The sequence below is a fragment of the Ambystoma mexicanum genome, chromosome 10 (assembly GCF_040938575.1).
Source record: "Ambystoma mexicanum isolate Mex_15411 chromosome 10, UKY_AmexF1_1, whole genome shotgun sequence".
Taxonomy (NCBI): Eukaryota; Metazoa; Chordata; class Amphibia; order Caudata; family Ambystomatidae; genus Ambystoma; species Ambystoma mexicanum.
This window is the reverse complement of record NC_090932.1, coordinates 1358608129-1358629232: the sequence shown is the minus strand read 5'-3', so window position 1 is coordinate 1358629232 and position 21104 is coordinate 1358608129. Positions and strand designations below refer to the sequence as shown.

Below are 21104 nucleotides of genomic sequence, written 5' to 3'. Positions count from 1 at the left end.
ATTTGGAGTGAAACCCTATTTTCCGCTAGCAACCCCCCAGATCATACCACCGGGTCTTAAAACCTCTTAAAATGTGGGCAGAAAAATCACAAGAATTATGGTATCATTTAGCTAATTTTGACAAGTCCGCACCATGAGTTATACATCTTTCTTAAAATCATATTCTGGCCAACAGGGGTGTGTCCTTTCAGGTCACATGGTGTAGAAACCAGTTTATCCACTTTCTTTAAGGTCAGCCTGTCCTCAGAGGGTCTGCCCCTCCACGTTTCTGCCAAGAGGAAGCCACTTTATGACCTCCCCTATAAACCATCTGCCTGAGTCAAGGAAGGGCTTTGTTCAAAAGGAAGACATTTACGACCACCCTAATAAACCATCTGCCTGTCCCAGGACAGGCCTTTGTTCAACTCCCTGTAGCTGCTCCACCCCTAATCTAATCAGAGAGGTGACAACTCCTTTTGGCAAGGGGAAGACTGGCTGAGCAGGTTTTAACTCCTGTGGGGGTAGATGTCAGGCAGAATTCAGTTTCATTAAGCCAGGTTTCAGCTAAATGTCACTTTTTGTCCCCCAGTTTAAGTCTATTACGATTTTTACATACACATTAAACAATTACTTCCTTCAAGTCATTTCAGAGTATAGTTTTACATTGTATCCACCTCTTAGAAAATCTTTCCTTGGTCTGGTTTTGTTTCATTTGTTCAGTTTTACACACAAGTCTGGTGGTTTTAAAACGCCGGCTTTCTGATAGTGGTGAGTACTGGTAATGCAACCATTTTTGGGATTTAAGAAAATGAATTCCCCACAGTTCTAGGTTGCTTTTGGCAATCAGCATTGCCATTCCCAATGGTTTCAGGCTACTGTGTGGGTAGCCCAATAGTGGTTTTAGGCAGTGCCCTCCTGTGCTCACAACCTAGGCAAAAATGGGTGGCAGCCTATTCTTCATGCATTTCCCTGTGCATTTTCTGGGAAGTTCTGGCCATCATGATGTTTTCTATGCCAGTACTGCACAGTTTTCCTATTCTGGCGTACATGTGGGCTTTTTGGCCATCTTGGATTTTCTAAGCCCACAGCACCAAATGTTGCAGCATGATAGCTCAAACGTGGGTCAGGACACCCAACAAGTGTGCATATTACGCCTGTCGGCAGGATATTCTATGTGAATCATCATGCATTTGCTGTTTGTGTCATTCACAAAAAATCACATTGCATTGTACAAGACTGAATTTTTTATCTAACTGTTCCAGGTGCACTGCGCTCTTGTATTGAGCATCTAGGTGGTGCTAGACAAAAACATATTGCATTGTACTCCACCATTCTCCTCATCTATCTGTTTTCAAAGTAAAGCGTACTGTGTACTTTTGTATTGTGCACCTACATAGTCCGAGACAAAACATATTGCTTTGCATCTATGTGTTTTCAAGGTGAAGCATATTCTGGACAGTTGTACTTTGCACGTACATAGTACAAGACAAAACATATTGCTTTGTACTGCACTGTTCTCTTCATCTATGTGTTTTCAAGGTGAAGCATATTCTGTACAGTTGTACTTTGCACGTACATAGTACAAGACAAAATATATTGCTTTGTACTGCACTGTTCTCTTCATCTGTGTGTTTTCAAGGTGAAGCGTACTCTGTACTTTTGTATGTTGCACCTACATGGTCCCAGACAAAACATATTCTTTTGTACTGCACTGTTCTCTTCATCTTTGTATTTTCAAGATGAAGCGTACTCTGTACCTCTGTGTGTTGCACCTACATGGTCACAGACAAAACATATTGCTTTGTACTATACTGTTGTCTTCATCTATGTGATTTCAAGGTGAAGTGTACTCAGTACTTTTGTATTTTGCAGCTACATGGTCCCAGACAAAATATTTTGCTTTGTACTTGACTGTATTCTGCACTCTGCATCTAGGATGTTCTGCAACTAGGTGATCCTAGACATATTGCCTTGTACTCTACTGTGTTCTACAAATAGGTGATTTAAAATGTATAATATGCCATACTGTACTATTGTTCTCTGCATATAGGAACCCCAAACAAAAGCATATTACTCAGCTAAAAGCATAACACCATCTACCATAATATGCCCACATCGAGGGTCTATCAGAGCAGTGCAGGTGTCACTGTACTACCTTGTTCTGCTTCCTGGATGCTCCAGAAAAAAAAAACGATTGCATTGTACTGTATTTGGTTCAGCATTCGGGGGTTCCAGACAAAGGCACACCACCGTGTACTATACTGTGGTCAGCAGCTAGGTATTCCCAGAGGAATAGTTTGCCATTGTAGTGTACTATTATTTTCTGCATCAGGGCAGCCACAGACAAAAGCACATCACGTTCTATCTTGTATGTTTTACAGAAAGGTGTCCCCAGGCTACACTTCACTGCACAAGTACTGTATGCACCTAGATCCCCGGACAACGCAAATTACCCAGTCAAAAGCATATTACCTTTTACCATATTCTTTTTCTGCATCTAGACATTTCCAATGTAAAGATCGCTGCACTGTACTTCTGTATCCTGCATCAGAGTGCCTCAGATACAAGCAGTGGTCAACTTATACAAAAAGAAGTAGTGGAACTATGTTCCCCGCTGGCCCACACAAACACCACCACACCCCCACACACGCGCAATACAAACCCCATATTTGGTCTCGTCTTTCCTCCATTCCACTTCCACCACTGTGTGAAGGCTGACAGAAACACGCCGAATGAAAATGCTTTATGCATTTTAAAACGACCCCCATTACCTTTATTGATTTTTCCCCACATCATGCAGCTTTACACACCATCCCCTTTCTAATCACCCACCATTCGCTCCTCTTAAGGGCATGCTGAAGATGAAAGCCAGCCTCGCACCTACCTATTAACTGCACGTACCGCTGTGCCTATAGTATTTTCCCGTTAAGTTGCTTAAAGCCAAAAGAAAAATTCACCTGTGCCTACAGTAGTTTCACGTTAAATTACTTAAAGGCAAAAGAAACATTATGATTACTGCAAGATGATTATAGGGCTATGATAAGACGTGGGAATGGGATTTTTCCCAAGCAGGCCACTGAAAAAATAACAGCGAGCCAGCATTTCTATGATAGCAAACATTGATGTGAGGGTGGAGCTAATCTTGCACGTCCCAGGTTAGAATCCCCGGCAGGACGAAAGCAAAAAAACTAAAAAGCCTGTTGTTTAAGGGAATGTCGGGCCTCTGGCTGCATGACCCCTGACGCAGTACACTGAAGTTTCAAGTTCTTCCTACACGTTAATATTAAAACGAAACCATTCTGGAACAGTTTAAAAAAAAAAGCAGAGGAGCAGTGAAACTTAACAAAAGAAAGTAGAGGAGCACTGCTCCAACCACTCCTACACACTTTGACCACCCACTTTCACCACTGGATACAAGTATATTACCTGCATTCACTCTAGATGATCCCAAGCAAAGTAACTGCAGTATAATATACTGTTCCGCATTTAGGTAGCCCAGACTAAGCATGATACCTTCCACCATTGAACTATATCATATTCTCCACCTTGATGCTCGTAGACTAAAGCAGGATGTAATAGTTCTCTGTACACAGGCACCCACAGGTAAAGCATAACCGATGACAGTAAAATATTCTGGTGTCTATACGTTCGAGGGCCAAAGGAGACCCAGGAAAGGACAGCAGAGCCAGAAAGGAACTAACCAACAGGCAGACCACCCATGCTACAAACAACCCCCATCCATCGACAAAATGGCATGCTTTCCAAACACCCATAGGCAATGATCTATGTGCCCTTGGGAGTGAAAGACTTACAGCTAAGCATCTACCAACATGACCCAAGTCTTTCACAGAGCATACCTGCAGACAAGGCACAGAAAAGCAAACACATGAGAACAAGAACACAGATTAAAGCCAGCATGAACTCATCACATGAGCCACTCACAAAAACAATTCTAAAGCATCAACTTTGAAAGCATGGCCCACCCATCATGCCACATATGTTTGAGATCACATGGCCCTAAAACGAACACTACTCCTAAACATGCCTTTCATCTCCAAAAACTGACCAGCCACTACCTTCTTCCCAGAATCTGAGGGATTACACAGCCCAAACTACAACCTACTGGATCTGTTTAACAATGAAACGTCAGCAGTTCATACAACAACCAATTCACCATGTGACAATCACAACCCTAGCTCACATTCAGAACACAGAGCCAACACAGTTCATCCAATGTCAATGAAAGGGGATCAGAACATAGGTGACAGGATACACTGCAGCCTGATCAATGCCCCCTCCATATCTAAACACTGAATATAAATTACCAAAATTCCTAGTGAAGGAGGAATTGATATGCACTTGATAACAAAAACGTAGTTGTTCCAAGACTAAAATGTTATAGTGCATTAATCCATCCCCAATGACATCAAACTGATCCTAGTCAGCCACACTGGCAAAACTGGAGAAGGTATTTCTGTAGGACACAAGGAATACCTCCAAATTGCAGCTTCAAACCAGGCGGAATTCCCAGACTGTGAAGGACTCATGATCCACCTCATGCTCTGTCATTGAAGAACGTCTTCCTCCTACTTATTTACAGACCATCATCATACAACACAACATTCACAGAGATCTTCACAACTGCTAACCTGGAGATGTAACACAAACACGTAAATATTCTCAGGGATTTCTATATTTAGTCTGAGGCGCATACAGAATCAGCATGAAAAGCCTGAGCTCCTACAGTGCCAGCTTTCATCTCCAAAAAATGGTCAGAAAGAGAAAGACATACTGCAGGCCACACCCCAAATGCAATACTCTATGAAGAAGACCTGATAACCACTGTGTCCCATTCAGGTTTAATGGAGCTACTGTCTAACGATTCCTTTTACAATCAACACACCAATGCAGACAGGCCAAACAGCCACTGCCAAGAGAAGCTCAAAAACGCTAAACCTGAAAGAACTTGCAAATCAAATGGAAATCCACCAGCCCAATGCTCATGAACCAGATCGCTTACTAATGGTAGGGAACTTAGCAAAGCTAGGAAACTGAATTACCAAGCTACTTGACATGTTCTCTAAAATGCATCATACCCTCAGAAAAAAGACGGCATTTAGATGGTTCACACCCAAACCTAGGAGCCATTCAAAACAAGACATTGAATACTTGAAAAAACATGGAGTTGACACTATAACTAACAAGACATGGCCACCTACAAAGTAACATATACCTAAAAGCAAAGAAATGTTACTACTCCAAACAAATCAGTAAGGCACCTTACCTAGACAAAGACATTGGGCCTCATTCCGAGTATGGCGGTGAGGGATAGCGGCCACCGGTAACGAGACCGGTGGTGGTAATCCCTTACCGCCATACTCCGAGTTCCCTTTGCGCCCTCGCCCTTAACGCCTGCTTTGAGCAGGTGTTAAAGTTGAGGGCGCAAAGGGGCCTCCAAGCCAATAACGGTGACCGTAATGAACGGTCACCGTTATTTGCATCTTCCCCATTCCCATTGAGCCCTATGGGGGCTCATTTGGGAATGGGGAAGAGCCTTGGTGAATGGGGAATTACCGCCCGCCAACCTTGGAATGTGGCGGTAATTCCGCCATCCACCAAGGCGCTGCCTGTCCGGGTACGGCGTCAACCAAGGCGTTAATAGCGCCATTGGTTAGCGCCGTACTCGGAATGAGGCCCATTTTACCAAATCATTAATGAGATAAACCCCCCACATCTTGCAGCAAAGTAATGACACATACCCAAACACTGTGTGATGATATCACCAACCTCTTCAGAAGCAAAGTATCGAATATGCAACATGCCATCAACACTGCAAGAAGACATGGAAGCAACAATCAAATATGGTGTATTGACAACCATGCTACAGTCAAGTTACAGCCCCCTGAGCAACAGTTTTAAATGTCTATGTGAGCCAGAGTTGCAATAATTGGTGAAACACAGCAGCAAAACTCGACTGTACTATTCACCCCTTTCAGGAATATCTGCAAAGAGATCCTCAACAAGGAAACAACAGTATTCTATGTTCGCAAACAAAGGAACTGCTCCTGCATAACCAGAATTGTACCTAAAGCTTTCAAGACTGCCTATGTCAATCCACTTCTAAAACTCATCTGGAGACCCTGAAGACCGCTCCAATTTTTGTTCCATCTTAAACATAACAATCTCTGCCACATTTCTAGAGTATACAGCTACATCTTGGAGAATTTAGATTTTAGATCGCTCACAAGTCAGTTTTAGAGCTAGGGGGCTTATCTTATCAGCACACGTTTCCTCGGCACTCATATTCCTCAACATCTCAGTTACCTTTGCCACTGCTAACCACAGGACAGTAATTAGATGGCTTGAAGAAATAGGACTCCATAATAACACTTTATAATGGATTTGATTCTTCTTACCACACAGAGTAGAAATCCGCTGGCTTCCCTCTTTCTGTTTGAACCCTTGACTTCCACTTTTCAGTTAAAACCCATGGCCTTTTACTTGTCGAATTCCTCAAGGAACAAGTCTCTCTAAACTCCTCTTCAACATCTATATGGCCCTGTTGATGAAGATCATCAAATCTTATGCATATGGGTTCACATTTTACAACTTTGTGGATGACACACAAGTCACATACAAAACTACTGATGATGAAAGCTCGACTACCACCCTCAGAAAACGCCAACTGCCTGAAGAAAATAAGTGAATGGGTTCCTGTTAAATACCTGAAACCCAACCCAGACAAAATGAAAAAAATTATAGTTCACCTCATTCTGCACCCGAAATACCTCAATAATGGCCTTGGAAATAGGCAACTGCCTCATACGTTTTTAAGGGATTAAGCATCTGGGTGCATTACTGTATAACAGACTCCCACTGAAACCCAGAGTCAACAGAATAGAAAGAAAGTGCTTCTACCATATACAGGTGGATTATGCCTTACCTGTCCTACCCACACATACCACTAGCTGTCATATCTCTGATTCTTTGAAGAATCGACTACGCAAACTGTATTTAACCAGGTATGCCAGACTTTGGGTTGTTTGACAGTGGTAGAAATATTTGCAGTGGAATTGACAGTAGTCATTTTTGCCGCAAATACATTTTTATCACAGTTAAACAAACCAAACCCATGTCTCCCAATCCACCAATACACCCCCATCTACAAGAGTCGCATCCAATGCCACAGGGTCCCTTTTTCTTGTTTCTTTCTTATTTCCTTGCGTCTCCTGCCTCCAATATTGATGATGCGGGGATACTCCCAAAGCGCAAAATACCTAACATGGGGAACGGGGGACATCCCCCAACCTCCGCTCTTCATGTTCAGTATTTTTAAAAATTGATCGAATGGTACTGGCTGAAATCGTTCAAATGTATCATTCGATCGATTTTTTGTTTAATCAACTTGGCTAAATCCGGTGTGCCAGACTATGTCACAATACAAAAGTAATGGATCGAAAACACAGCACCTAGACTACTGCGTAAACTCAACAGGAGGGAATACACAACATCATCTAATAGAGCACTTCACTGGCTAACAATTAGAAGAAGAATCCACTTCAAGGCCTTATGCATGACCCGCTGAGCCGTCCAAGGGCAAGGAGCAGAATTTCTCCAATGCAAAATCTCACATTACCAAACAAACAGAGACCTGATTGAGAACATGTGTATGTTTAGAAACCAGAAGATTCAATAGAGGAAGACACAGAAACTCTGCCATTTCCTCTACAGTGAACACATTTTTGAAGACACTATCAAAGGGAAATCTTTGCACTACAGGACCAGCTAAAATTCTGGTAAAATCTAAAAACCTGGTTCTTCAATGCATAATAGACAAGAAGTGAACCTACACCCATCAAGCAGCAGCAACAGCACCGCTCAATAAACCAGCTGTCAGATGCAGAAATAGTCTGTGGGAACGCCATACAAGCCAATGCATGACATTCAGCAAAAGGTAATGACTGTAACACATCATTTCAAGGCACCACCAAAACCCCAAGATGATGCCTTCCCTGTCGCTGGAATATAAAAACCACAACACAGGACATCTTCCTGCCTCAACCACAAAAAGCCAAACACCTCTCACCACAAAGCAACCAACAGGAATATGACCAACCAACATGACCTTCCAAGCAATATGGAAACCCCCAAGTCCACCCTCTATGCTTTTGACTAACCTTGAATTCTCACCAGCTGCAAAAATTCATACTAGCCACTGCCACACAGCATTTTAAAAAGACTCTCCCCTTAGACTCCAAAGAACACAAATATGCACCCCTAACTCAAGCTGACATAGCCCATAGCCAAGGCATGGTGTCACTACAAGCAAGAGTTATCCTCTCTTGACACAGAGTCCTCCATGCTTCTAACACATTAGACCTAAAAAGCGGTCATGCACGTAGAGTTTGAGGCTTCTGATCTGCATCCTCATCAAGTATTAACACAATCTTGCCTTTCCCTCTCCTCCTAACTAACCAAACCCACAGACTCTCTTTCAAAGGACACCAATAAAAATGACAGCAGTGCATGGTGCAAATCCTAATAACATTTCATGACATATCCCAAATACGTATAAACAGATTTATTGGTTAAATCTGGCCAGAGACTAACAGAAATCCCACAAAATTGAAAAAAAAATCAGAATTCAGAATATTAATCACAGGCAGCACAAACAATGAATTCTATCCTCTGAGTAATCAGAAGTAACAAAATCAAATGTGCACACATTTTAACACAGAAGTGGGGTAAGAGTCCAATAATATTTTAAGTGTATGGAATGATAATTATTGTTCTCTTGAGTTGAAGGAATGGCATGTAGTACGGCTAAATGTGAATTTGTTCCTCAATCGTGATTCCATGGAGTAGCCTAGAAAGTACTCAGAGAGGACTGTCTTTCCCCATGTAACTATGGGGCAAAACATACAGGTGATCTGTGTTGATGTGTCCGTACTGATGCCACTGCGTTTCACGCTGGTGTAAGGAAAACACTCAAAGGGCTTGCATACTATGAACATTGCACAGTGATAAAAGTAAGGCACGATGCTAGATTTCACAATGTGTTTAAATAACAGTTCAACAGATTGGGCAGCCAATGACCTCTTTGGATGAGCTTAATAGAGAATAGTTTCTGGATCAAGCTGGTGCATATAACACCCAATGAGAAGAGGTTCAAGGCCTACTTAAAACTTCAAAAATGGATTTAAAACAAATTCATTTGCAGAAGTAACCTAGTTTACATTACAGTTAATTTGTGTTGCAACGATTTTCCAAACATATTGGAGAATGTTGACAGCAATCCATAAAATTCACCCTAAAAAGGGCAGATTCGAAAACTTAAAGTGTTACCAAGCATAGAAAACCCAGAGCAATTAAATTAGTAGCAAAGATCACATATACCACTTTAGTGTTCTGATAAGGTAAAGGTTGGGAGGATAGCTCAGCGGCAACGTGTTTGTCTTGGAAGCAAGACAACGCAGAGCAACACAGGTTGAAATTCTGGCCCTTTGCTTAGAGACTGGTCTCCGGTATAAGGCACGTTATGAACAACTAATTCATTACATTTGTGCCATCCATGGAGTAGCTTCTATCAGGCATGAAAACTATAACATGACCAACATGGCTGTGTGACCAAAGACACTTGCTTATGTTATTGGCTCCATAGTACACACTCCCTCCCAATGCTTGCAAATACCTTATGTATACATTCAATAACTTGGAAAAAATGCCATGATTTGTGGCATTCTGTGTGGGACAGGACCGACAGGTGAACAATGTGAATCCATTTGCAACTGATGAAACCTCGCTCTCATTCATTAGAAGTTTCACTGTGAGGCTGTCCTCCCAATAACATAGCCCTCAGAGGTGAAACAATACCTTACATTCAGTGCTTCTTGAAATAAAATCTATTTATGAGAAGACATTTTCACCTATACAACTAGTGTGAATTTCTCGGTTACCCAAGCTGTGTCAGAACTTCACTTGTGTCAGCGTTCTGTATGTTACTGCATGCATGATTATATAAAACAGGTGTCCCTAAATATCTCCTTTGCTTTTTCCTCCCTTTTTTACGAGTTAACTGATCAGCCTTTAAACTATCAGTATTAGGAGACCTTGTGCTCGATTCACAGAAGCCTTTTATAATGGTGCAATCCCATAGGAAAACGCTCTGTGAATCAGCCCCCTTGTCTACTTTAGTGGAATTCCTGTATTTTGAAAGTTGGGCACATCACCTTAAAGTGAAGTGTGGTTAGGATGCTTTGTATCGTATAACTTTTTCTTTTGTTAATTTGTGGTCATAAACACAACGTTTCTGGAATGGAGGTTGTGACTATTTTATAGCATGTTTTTGATTTTTTTCTTGTGCACTTTTGAGTTTTACTGTCTAATGCCATTTAGTATGCCATAAACTCTAAAATGGCTGTGCTACAAGATGTTTGCCTGTCCTTTGGCCATGTTGTGTCTTGGCTCTCTCAGTTCTGGGACTGCCATATATGGAAAACCCTACCCAGGTAAAGCACATTTTTATGTTACATTATGTTGACTTGTACCGCTCACATTACTATTGTGCGTACGTGGCTCTGTAAGAAAGAGGGCGGGGAAGGTTAGTGAGGGAAGAGGGATAGGATAGAGGTTGTGCTCTTCTGTTGATGCTTGCAAATCCAGGAGTAACTGATATCTATGTGTGTCGGCTTTCTAACTGTGCTTCTATAGAGTGCACTGACTTGGGTCTGGTGGGGTAAGGCACAGTATTTGGGTTGTTTGTGGATGTTTGTTGTGGTGGATATGTGCTTGTGTGTTTCGTGTGTAGAGTGGCTGGCCCTTTGTGGTGTGTGTGGTACTGGGAAGTTATGCAGGAGAGGAGCAAGAGCAGAGGTGGTTAGTACAGTGGCAAACTTCAGAGTGTTGTACACTTTCAACACAGAGGCAGAATATAGAGGGAAGAAGTACACTATTCAATCTGGTGTCTATATTCAGAATTACAGCTGGGTTAAAGCACAGTGGCTAAGTTTCTTACAGTGTCTGCACTTGAAAAGTGCAGCTAAATGCAATACAGTGGCTACACTCAAAATACATCTAAGTGCAAAACATTGGTTATCCGCAAAATTCATCTCAGTGTAATACATTGGCTACCCTCAAAATTAATTCATTTAAGTGCAATACATTGGATACCCTCAAAATTCATCTCAATGTAATACAATGGCTAGCTTTGGAGAGCAGCGAGATTCAACACAGTGGCAAGAATCGCATGGTAGCGATAAAGTAATAAAGTAGTGAAAGTGTTTTGGAAGCACAGCGCTGGTGGTGCTCCCAATTCCTACCACCTTACCTACTTATAGCAGTAGACCGCTTTGTATTTTTTCAGTTAAAAGTGCTTCCTGGAAGCAACATTGGCTAATCGTGGATGGTGTGGGTGGAAGAGGGGAGGAGAGTGGCTAGGAGAGGACAGTGGAATGAGGGGCAGGCACAGAGGAAGCGGGGAAAATAAAAAGAGACTGAGAAAGAAATATATATTAAGTGAAGTCTGTGCACAGGGGCACCGCTCGTGGTGGCCACCAGGCCTTACCTTCTATGGTGGATGGTCTGAGCAAACTGGGCACAGTGCAGAGGGGGGAAAGGGCTTCCCCGACAAGCTCTTTGCTTGTGTGCCTTCTGGAGCTACCTCAGCCAATTAGGGAGGATGTGTGTGGGAGAGGGCAGGAGAGGGGCTGCAGAAGGACAACTGAGCGAGGGGGAGGCAAGGAGCGAGTGAGACAAATGAAAAGAGAAAGAAAATAAATATACATCAAATGAAGTCTGTGCAAAGTGGCAGTCTGTGTGTGTGGGTGATGTGGGGGTTGGGTCTGTCTGGGCCTAGCCCACATCCAAGCCAGAATGTGTCTGTTGCTAGACAGATGTGTTGGCTAGAGGTTGTCCATGATTGGACACCCCCAGGTAGTTTGACTGGTGCAGACCCTTGCTATTGGTGGACCTGGGGTGACTTCAGTCCAAATCCTGGATAAAAGGAAGACTCTTGCAGCCGTTTAATAGTGCATAATTCGTGCCAAGACCCCTATGAAAATTCTCGCCTCACTGAAGACCCGAGGATGGCCATTGCAGGTGACAAGCTTTGCATACAGCCAAGTCTAGTTGAAGCCCTGCACCTCTCTCCTGATCTCCAGAAGGCCCTTGTGGGATATATTGACCCACTCAATGGCATTGCCCCACATCACTAAGCTGCATTTATGCAGGAAACAGCAACCTGGCTGCACTGGCTCCTGTGTGCACCAACACCTCAAAACTGAATTTTAGCAGCAGCAAAAAAATGGCTACGCCATCCTGCCTAGCACACTTCAGGCAAGATGGAACAAGGGGACACACTGACAAAGTATGCCAGTGTGTTCTGAAACCTATAAATGGAATCAAGTGAAAAGGAAAGCCTGTCATTGCTGAAAAAGCCAAAAATCCCCTTCAAAATGAAACATTTTCACCCTTTATAAATGCTGCTCTGATGATAATTCCATTTGTTCATTCTGAAACCACTGTGATTAAAAAGGCCCTGTCATGACCAGGATATTTCACTGTGCTTCACCAAAACCAGGCATAATTCCTGAGTGACAAACCCAGTCAAACCAACTCTGATAGAAATCAATAAGCAACTTCACTTTCACCCGCACGGGAAAACGTGTTTATTTCTTGCCAAAAAGTATCCAGGCTCAGCAGTTCAAAGAGACTTTAACTCTATGAGCCTGGTCAAGTGTAAATGTTTCTATACTTTACATAAAACTCCTGCATTCAAGGAAATGACTACAGCTGCAAAGCCAGTGTGGGCAATCTGGTGGAGCTGCCAAATCGAATTTAAAGAAAGAAATGCTAGCAGTTTCCAACACATATGGAAAAATGGGCTATGCTGACAGAAGAAGAAATTGGCCTGTTTAAAAATAAATTGTGAATGAAAGCCTGCTTACTTAGCAATGTAAAGGGATTATGTTAGTGGTGATAATACAAACAACATCTTCTTTCACATGTTTTATTTCAGGACCCAAAATAAGAAATTAAAGAGTTTAAAACACATGGGCTGGATTTGCAAGCTCTCAGAAAAACCATTATTTCCAGTTACTAGCCATGAAACTTCCCCAAGGAAGGTAGATACACCATTAATCCAGGACATGTAAGTGTTAATTGCCAGCTTGAGGCTGGGACAATAGAAGTCCTGGGACAGTAACCTGTCAAGTGTAAGGGGCAATAAAACCTTCAATTAAGATGAGAACCCCCTACCTTGCGTTGAAGGAAATGACAGTTGGCAGCAGTTGAAGTTAAAGAAAATAAAATGACACAACAAAGGAACTGCCATTTGTTCATGAAGACTATTTTATAAAGAAACTCTAAAGACGTTTTATCTCTGCAGCAAGAATTAGTAAAAATGTAAAAAGTTCAAAGTTTAAAATATAATTTTATGGGCTTTCTTTTAATACTTGGTAGAACTCATTGCTGCATGTGGAACAGAAGTTACAAAATATGACCGATTCCAAGGGAAGTATTAATCTTGAGAACATAAAATTGTATACATGCAGCCCTGGGGATAATTTGCATCTGTGTACAAAGTTATGGAATTTTAGGCCAAACCATTCATGTTTAAAATTATCAAAATGTATCAGAAAGGCGAAACAAGTTTGCACGGACTGGAGGATTGGACTGATATGTGCTGCACATGATATGTAACCTGTGTGTATAATTTGCCAAGAGATTGCAATTGCAGAAATGTAGGTTTTGGAAAAATCAGATTTTCAGGAAAGTAAATGTGGGAGTTTTTGGACATTGTAAAACTCACCTCATAAACCTGACATCATTCCCTTGGAAACCGAACCAGTTGAAAGCAAGGCAGAGACTAGCACCCCTGCCCAATCCAAGTAGTTTAGGGGCGTGCGTAGTTAACCCTGCCCAGCCTATACTTTGATGATGTCATTTTGCACTATAAATAAGGGTCCCTGACAAGACCCTAGACACACACACACTCTTCCTGATTTCCTGCACTGCGTTCCTATACCCGTCATCTTCCTGATCAAGACTCCAACTACAAGGCCAAGCATTGCTGATCCTACTCCAGGGCCCGTTGCAAAACCCAAGCAGTGCTGATCGCATTTCCAGCAAGGCCTACAATATAAACAAACCCACTAAATTTCCCATTAACAAGGGGAAACTGTGGTACCATTGGCATCCTGATCCAGATCATCATCATGCTGCTGCAATCCTGCTACCCTGATGACCTATATTATCCAGTGACCATTATTGCCCAGAAGTGCTACCCCGTAACCAGTCCCTGCCCAGCTGATCCTGTCCCGCTAATTTTGTCCGGCTGTCCTTTGTTAGACCAGATCTGTGTGGTGACCAGAACGCTGACTGTCCAGAATCCAAAAACTAAAAAGTGGACTGTGAGTATCAATTGCCACCCCATCTAAACCCATAGCCTATCTTGTCTTTGTCCTCACCCCACTCTCTAAGACACCCTATCTTTATCCTGATACCTTGTTCAAACTGTCACAATCATTCTTGAAACCCTGCCTTTGATTTCTAGCACCAGTGCCATCTCTATAGTAATTCTGCCTTGTGTAAATCCTAAACTATTAATCCTATTTCGAGTGATCGGACTGATTCCGCCAGGGCGGGCACTGGGGAGCTAGGGTTGAATTCGCAAATCTGATTTTGTGGGATGTTTTTACCAATGCATCCAAGCCCTACCATAAAACTGTGCAGTACTGGCATGGAAAACATCATGATGGCCAGAACTCCCCAGAGAGTGCACAGGGAAAACATGAAGAATAGGCTGCCACCCATTTTTGCCTATGTTGTGAGCACAGGAGGGCACTGCCTAAAACCACCATTGGGCTACACACACAGTAGCCTCAAACCATTGGGAATGGCAATGCTGATTGCCAAAAAGCAACTCAGAACTGTGGGGAATTCATTTTCTTAATCCCAAAAATGGTTGCAATACTGGTACTCACCACTATCAGAAAGCCAGCGTTTTAAAACCACCAGACTTTTGTGTCAAACTGAACAAATGAAACAAAACCAGGCCAAGGAAACACTTGCTAAGAGGTGGATACAATGTAAAACTATATTCTGAAATGACTTGAAGGAAGTAATTATTTAATGTATATGTAAAAATTGTAAGTTCGATTTAAACTGGGAACAAAAAGTGACATTTAGCTGAAACCTGGCTTAATGAAACTGGATTCTGCCTGACAACTACCCCCGACAGGAGTTGAAACCTGCTCAGCCACTTTTCCCAGGCCTAGCTGCATCCTGCTGCCCCTTGCCAAAAGGAGTTGACACCTCTCTGATTAGATTAGGGGAGGGGCACCGCATGAGGTTGAACAAAGGCCTGTCCTGGGCTCAGGCAAATGTTATATTGGGGGGGGCCGTAAAATGGCTTCCTCTTGGGGGAAACTGGGAGGGGCAGTGCCTCTGCTAGCAGCTGAGCTTGGGGGAAGAGGATAAACCAGTTCTTCCACCATGTGATGTGGGAAGCCACACCCTTTTTTTTGACCAGGGCATAAGTTAAAAAGATAGATAACTCATAGTGCGGACTGGTCAAAATTATATAAGTAATATCATTATTCTTGTGATTTTTCTGTGCACGTTTTAAGAGGCGTTAGGACCCTGTGGTGTATTCTGGGGGGTTGCTAGCAGAAAATATGGTCTTACTCTAAATGTATGCATGTTAAAAATCTGACACTTTATCATCTGAAACCCATCTCCCTGGTGCACATTTGTGTAAAATCTGGAAAGGTTTAGAGGTCGTTATCTGGATGAAAAGGGGAGAATTCTGTCATCAGTGGACACAACATCGTACAAAGACAGGATCGGATGGTTTGGTGCTACAGAAAATATGTAAACTGGACCTATAATATGAGAAACATGGTACATAGATAAATAGGTATTTGGGTCAGAAATAGATTTGTGTGCATATTGACCAGGGGAGGATCCTCTGACCCATAAACAGACCTCATCATGATGACAATCCATTTCCTTCCCCCAATCATGGGAGAGGGGAGAATTGGGCCAATGACAAGTAGAGAGGGGCAGGCTTAGCTAGGCCCAGGCACACACCCATTTTCAAAACACATAAAAAGAGACTGCTGGGACAGGTAGAGAGATTCAATTCCATTTGCTGCGGAGCATGCTGACCGAGGACTTCACATCCAGAGATCCAGACTTCAAATTCATCAATCTCCAGAACCTGTAGCAGAAATTAACTCCAGAATTTGCAGCAGAGAGGCCTGAATCCACCAGCTGAATCCTCTTCAGCGGGCCTCAAAACCAACCAAACTATTCAACAGCCAGGTGAGCTGTTTGAATTTTTGCCAAGCATTTTTGCAAGAACCTGTAGCAGTATCCAGTGTGAGCAGATCCGGTGCTTGACAGACCCAGAGAGCAGAGCTGACCCAGATAGCCGGGACTTCAGAACCACCCGCCGGAAGTCCCGTCCAACCTGACCAGACCGTGACGAGGCCTATTTCAAATTGATATTGTGAGTACCTAGCAGAACTGTGCAGAACCCAATCTCTTAGTTAAAATAATCTAATCCAAACTATTTTAACCTAAGTAGAACAGCCTCCTAGAAATCGTGTCATCTGTCATTTTTAAAGCTGCACAACTGTCACCTGTCAATTCTGCAGCTGCAAGCTGTCACCTGTCATTTTGAGTTTACTTTAAATCCGAAAATCTACCTTTATTAAATCGTCTGTATCTCTGGAAGCGTTTAACTTTCCCCTGAAAGCTTAGAATCTAGGCTTTCCAACGAGCCTAGAACCGACTTCCTACTCCCTATACTTTTTACGTAATCGCGAGACACGCACTAGCGAAATTTACCGCGATATGCGATTTGGCCCGATTTCTTCATCTGTAGAAATCAGCAGCTTTTTGCTTCTCCTTGCTAAAATTCATTTGCAATCTGCTAATCATTCATAGAGTATTGTTAAAGTGAGCCTGGACTAATATAAAGTAGCCATCACCTACCCTGAACCTCTAGAGGGAATAAAAAGCAATTTTAGCACCTTTTCACTTCCTTGCAAACCACATTAAAGTAATTCGCCTTTGTTTAAAACTCATCCCTGTTTTCCCTAAGCTTGCTGGGAGAACTGTGTATTGCATTATAAAGTGTGATTTGTTGGGATTCTTGAAGACTGTGTGCTCTCCTTCCATTTCTTGTATTGCATAGGGGGGGAGTGAATTGTCAAAAGAAAAAGTGATCATATTACCTTTTGCTAAAATCATAACAAGTTATTTCTGTACTGCATTTTATTCCACCTTGCGTTTCCTTGAACCATATTAAGCATTCTTTCCCACCTTATTCTTCTGTTCCTATTCATAAGTTACTCTTGCTGACTACTGCTCATATTCACAAGTGTAATATCCATTATCAATTTATGTATAGAAGTGTGATATATATATATATATATATATATATATTGCTTAAATTTTCAAATAAACCTTTTAATTTGCAAAACAAACCTACTTCTTGGCTCAGTGGGGTCAGGGGGATTCTAAGAGGGGGGGTGTTATACAAGTGTTGTCATCCAGAGTACTGAACTGGATATAAAAATACATCAATAAGGGTTTTCCTCAGCATCCCAGACTAGGCATTGACTTAGCTGTAGTGTTGATTGAATATCGCTTACAATTTCCTTTCATTTTTCGCTGCTCCATTTTACTCAAAACGCACCTCACTCTATCTTGCATAACGCACTCAATATACCAGCTAGAGACCTAATTTCACTTCCATATTGTACCTATGATCTATAAATATACCCAACACATAAACCACATTGCGATTTACAATATTTTATCCGTTTTTATTAAATACTGTTTTGGTAATTTCAGGCGGGAATTGCAAAGTTTGCAAAGTTTCCAACGTGTCATTTGCTGCAACATGTTTTAAAACCCTGCCGCTCATTTTCGAACTGTATGCTCTTGCTAATTCATTGCTTGTGATTGTTAGTACCTTTACATTGTTGCTTTAGTGAAGAACTGTATTTGTTTCAAGGTTTTTGCACACATTCATCATTTTATTCATCCATTTCCGAGTGTCATTTTTAGTATTACCAGGGTTTAAAATACATTTTTCTCTCTTGTTTCGGGAGGGAACGTATGATTTCAATTCTGTTTTCCATTTGTCATTCTTGATTACCTGCTGCTTCTGTTTATTCACGTAGAATTGGTTATTTGTGGGTTGAGGGAACATTGCAGGGGGAAATTCTAACTCAAGTGCTATTTTACCTAAAATCAAAATTACTCCTATTTCCTGGGGTTTTGTAGATGTGTCAATAGAAGTTAAGTGGAGTGCATTGCTTACATTCCTATTGTTATTATCACCCCATTGGTGATTGCTGCCCCATATTAAAAAGTGTATGATTGATTTTGAATTTTAAAATAAATAAATAAATATTATATTTTACCAAACAGCCTGGTTCATGGTCCATTGTGACCCGGGGTATTTGAAAGGGGGTGTGATATGAGTGGTGTACCATCTCAATATTGAATCTAACATAAAAACATACGCATTTCAATTGTGCGCTGCATGCTAGGCTGAGGCTAAGGTGTGTGTCACCTGATTGAAATCCTTAACACCCTTGTGGGTGCTTCAACCGCTGGACTGGTGGGAACAACTTGTCCCGTCACCTTCTCTAGAATCTGTGCATGCTGAGCCTTTGCAAGTGTACCTGTACTAACCAGCCTATTTGGGTCATCCTCATTGGCTTCTGATAAAACAACGGCTTGAGTTTCAGTTTCTCTGTTTAGGTTTCAAGAGTATTCATGATCTACCCCCTTCTTACGTTCCTTGATTGTGTTCTGCCTCTCAGTTGTCCCTTTCTGTTTTAAGCCCACTATGCGCTTACTCTCGATTCTGCTCCTTTCAACTTCTTGCCCCTTTTCTTTGGAATGCTCTCCCCTTTCTGATTCGAACCTGCCCTACTCTTTACCAGTTGAAAAAACAACTTGAACTCCCTCCACTACAGTCTGCCTTCTCTTGAGCACCCTCTGCTCTCTGGAGTTGTCGATAGATTGTCATTTTTTGGATCATGCTCTCATTTATTAGATGTATTGTGCTGCTCGTTCCATTGTCCAGCAGTTTGGACACAAGCGTACATAAGCTCTGTAATAAATAAATGAATCATTGGATCTTCAACTTCTGTAATCTTTCATTTCATATTGTGTATCATCGTCCCCTGTACTGTTTCCCTGTGCCAGAAATGCAGGGGACGGAGCCCAACAAAGTAATACAAATACCTGGCGTCCTGCCCTCGTCCACCTGCCTTGAATCCATCTCTCCCTTGCCCAGCACCCAAAATGAATACATGTAGTTGGCACAGTTGGCACACTGCAACCCCTGCCCAAAACCCCCTATGTGCCTTCTTGTCCCTTCCAAACCCCAAAAAAAGAAAAATATACCTGTGTCCAGCCACCGTCCACCATCAACCTTGTGATAGTGCACCCCCTTCCCACCAACTAAAATAAAAATGACCTGGTGTTCTGCCAACCTAATCCACCTGCCGCATTGTGTAATGTGCCCTCCCCACCCCCATCTAGAAAAGACCTCCTTCCACTCCTCTCTACCTCCCTCGCCTCCATCATCCCTCTCCACGTCAGCAGGGCTTCCTGGTGACAGCAGGAGCCGGGCCGCATACAGTGCGTCAGAGATGCAGCTCCTACGTTGAGAGAAGCAGAGCCCCTCTAAATGTCAAAAGCTGGCGCCCATTGTAGCAGTGGAGCTGCACATTGTTTTGCCCGCATCCCGTGTTTTCCTAGAGTGCTGGGACACCCGCGGAAGCTGAGGTACATGCTCTATTAACTTGCCGCGACATCACAGCAGTTGATCATGATTTTGAAAAGTCATAATTCTCTCTTGTTAGGTCACAGCAAGAAAATACAACATTTTGAAATGTTAATTATTGCTAATGGATTCTCATGTAAACATACAAGAAACGTATATATAGTTGTATTTGTTTTACAACGTTATCCCTTGTTCACAAACGTAGAGAACGCCATCAAATTGGTTAGTGTATCTCCATTGTATTATTTTTTTTGTTTTATTTCCCTAAATGCATGTACCTGAATACTGACTGATACTCTCGGCACCCACTCTCCCTTGCCAGACTGCTAACCTTTATCAGCCAATCCATGACAGTATAAGCTTAAATGGCTGCCACCATGTACTGAAGATACAAATGGCAATATACAGTAAACCTCGGAATATAAATACCACTTTAGAAACATCAGGAAACGCTCCTTGTGCACGCCAACGGAATAACAATATGTCCTGAGTTTGGGGATTATGTAGTTTCCATGCAGGCAAATATCCAATTTAATCAATTGATAAAATGTGTAACGCTAGGGAGATCTGATTAGATTTGATTGGATCCCATTGGTAATTATTAATGCAGGAGGCATCGCTGTTGCAGAGGTTCTGCAAGGTGGGGTAATGGCATCAAATATTCATGAAATATACTGCGTGTGTATCCACAAATCAGTAACCGTATGTATTCACCAATGCAGGAATACGTTCTGGGGCGTGCTTTAAATGATGTTGCGTGGAATCAAAACATGTCGTCTTTTTCTGCTTTCTGTCTATTGTGTTTCGTTCAAATTCAGCAAGAAATTAAAGTAAAACCATTTTGTTTCATAGTTATGTACTGCACGGATCCGGGGGAAGTGGATCACTCAACACGGCTGATTTCGGATCCAGTGCTGCTCGTGGGAACCACAATTCAGTACACATGTAACCCAGGGTTTGTGCTGGAAGGAAGCTCTCTCCTCACCTGTTACAGCAGGGAGACCGGCACACCGATCTGGACATCAAGGATCCCCCACTGTGTTTGTGAGTTAGTCTCCCATACCTATTGCAGGTCATATTGTAGTCGGAGTGATTGAAAGCACGCGAATCATACATTTAGCGATGCCATACAGATCCCTGAGATTATAATGACACAGAATGACTCTTGCAACATCTATGCTACACGCTCATTGCAACCCTGAGCAAAGAATATCAATGTAACTAACGTACTGCAACCTTAAGTAATCTTCATGAAATAGCGCCTCGATGCCTTTGGGCTGTTAGTACGCTATACAAATACAAATTAAAATAC

The 21104-nt window shown here is 42.2% G+C and overlaps 1 protein-coding gene across 2 annotated transcripts in view; it reads left to right on the top strand.

Annotated features, from left to right (window-relative positions):
* Positions 1-21104, top strand: part of SEZ6L (seizure related 6 homolog like) — a 1952755-nt gene that overhangs the window by 1640814 nt on the left and 290837 nt on the right. For both annotated transcript variants that reach the window (XM_069619379.1, XM_069619378.1), the window contains exon 12: positions 20645-20836. In XM_069619379.1, coding sequence (XP_069475480.1) covers positions 20645-20836 — 192 coding nt within the window. The remainder of the gene's footprint in view (positions 1-20644; positions 20837-21104) is intronic.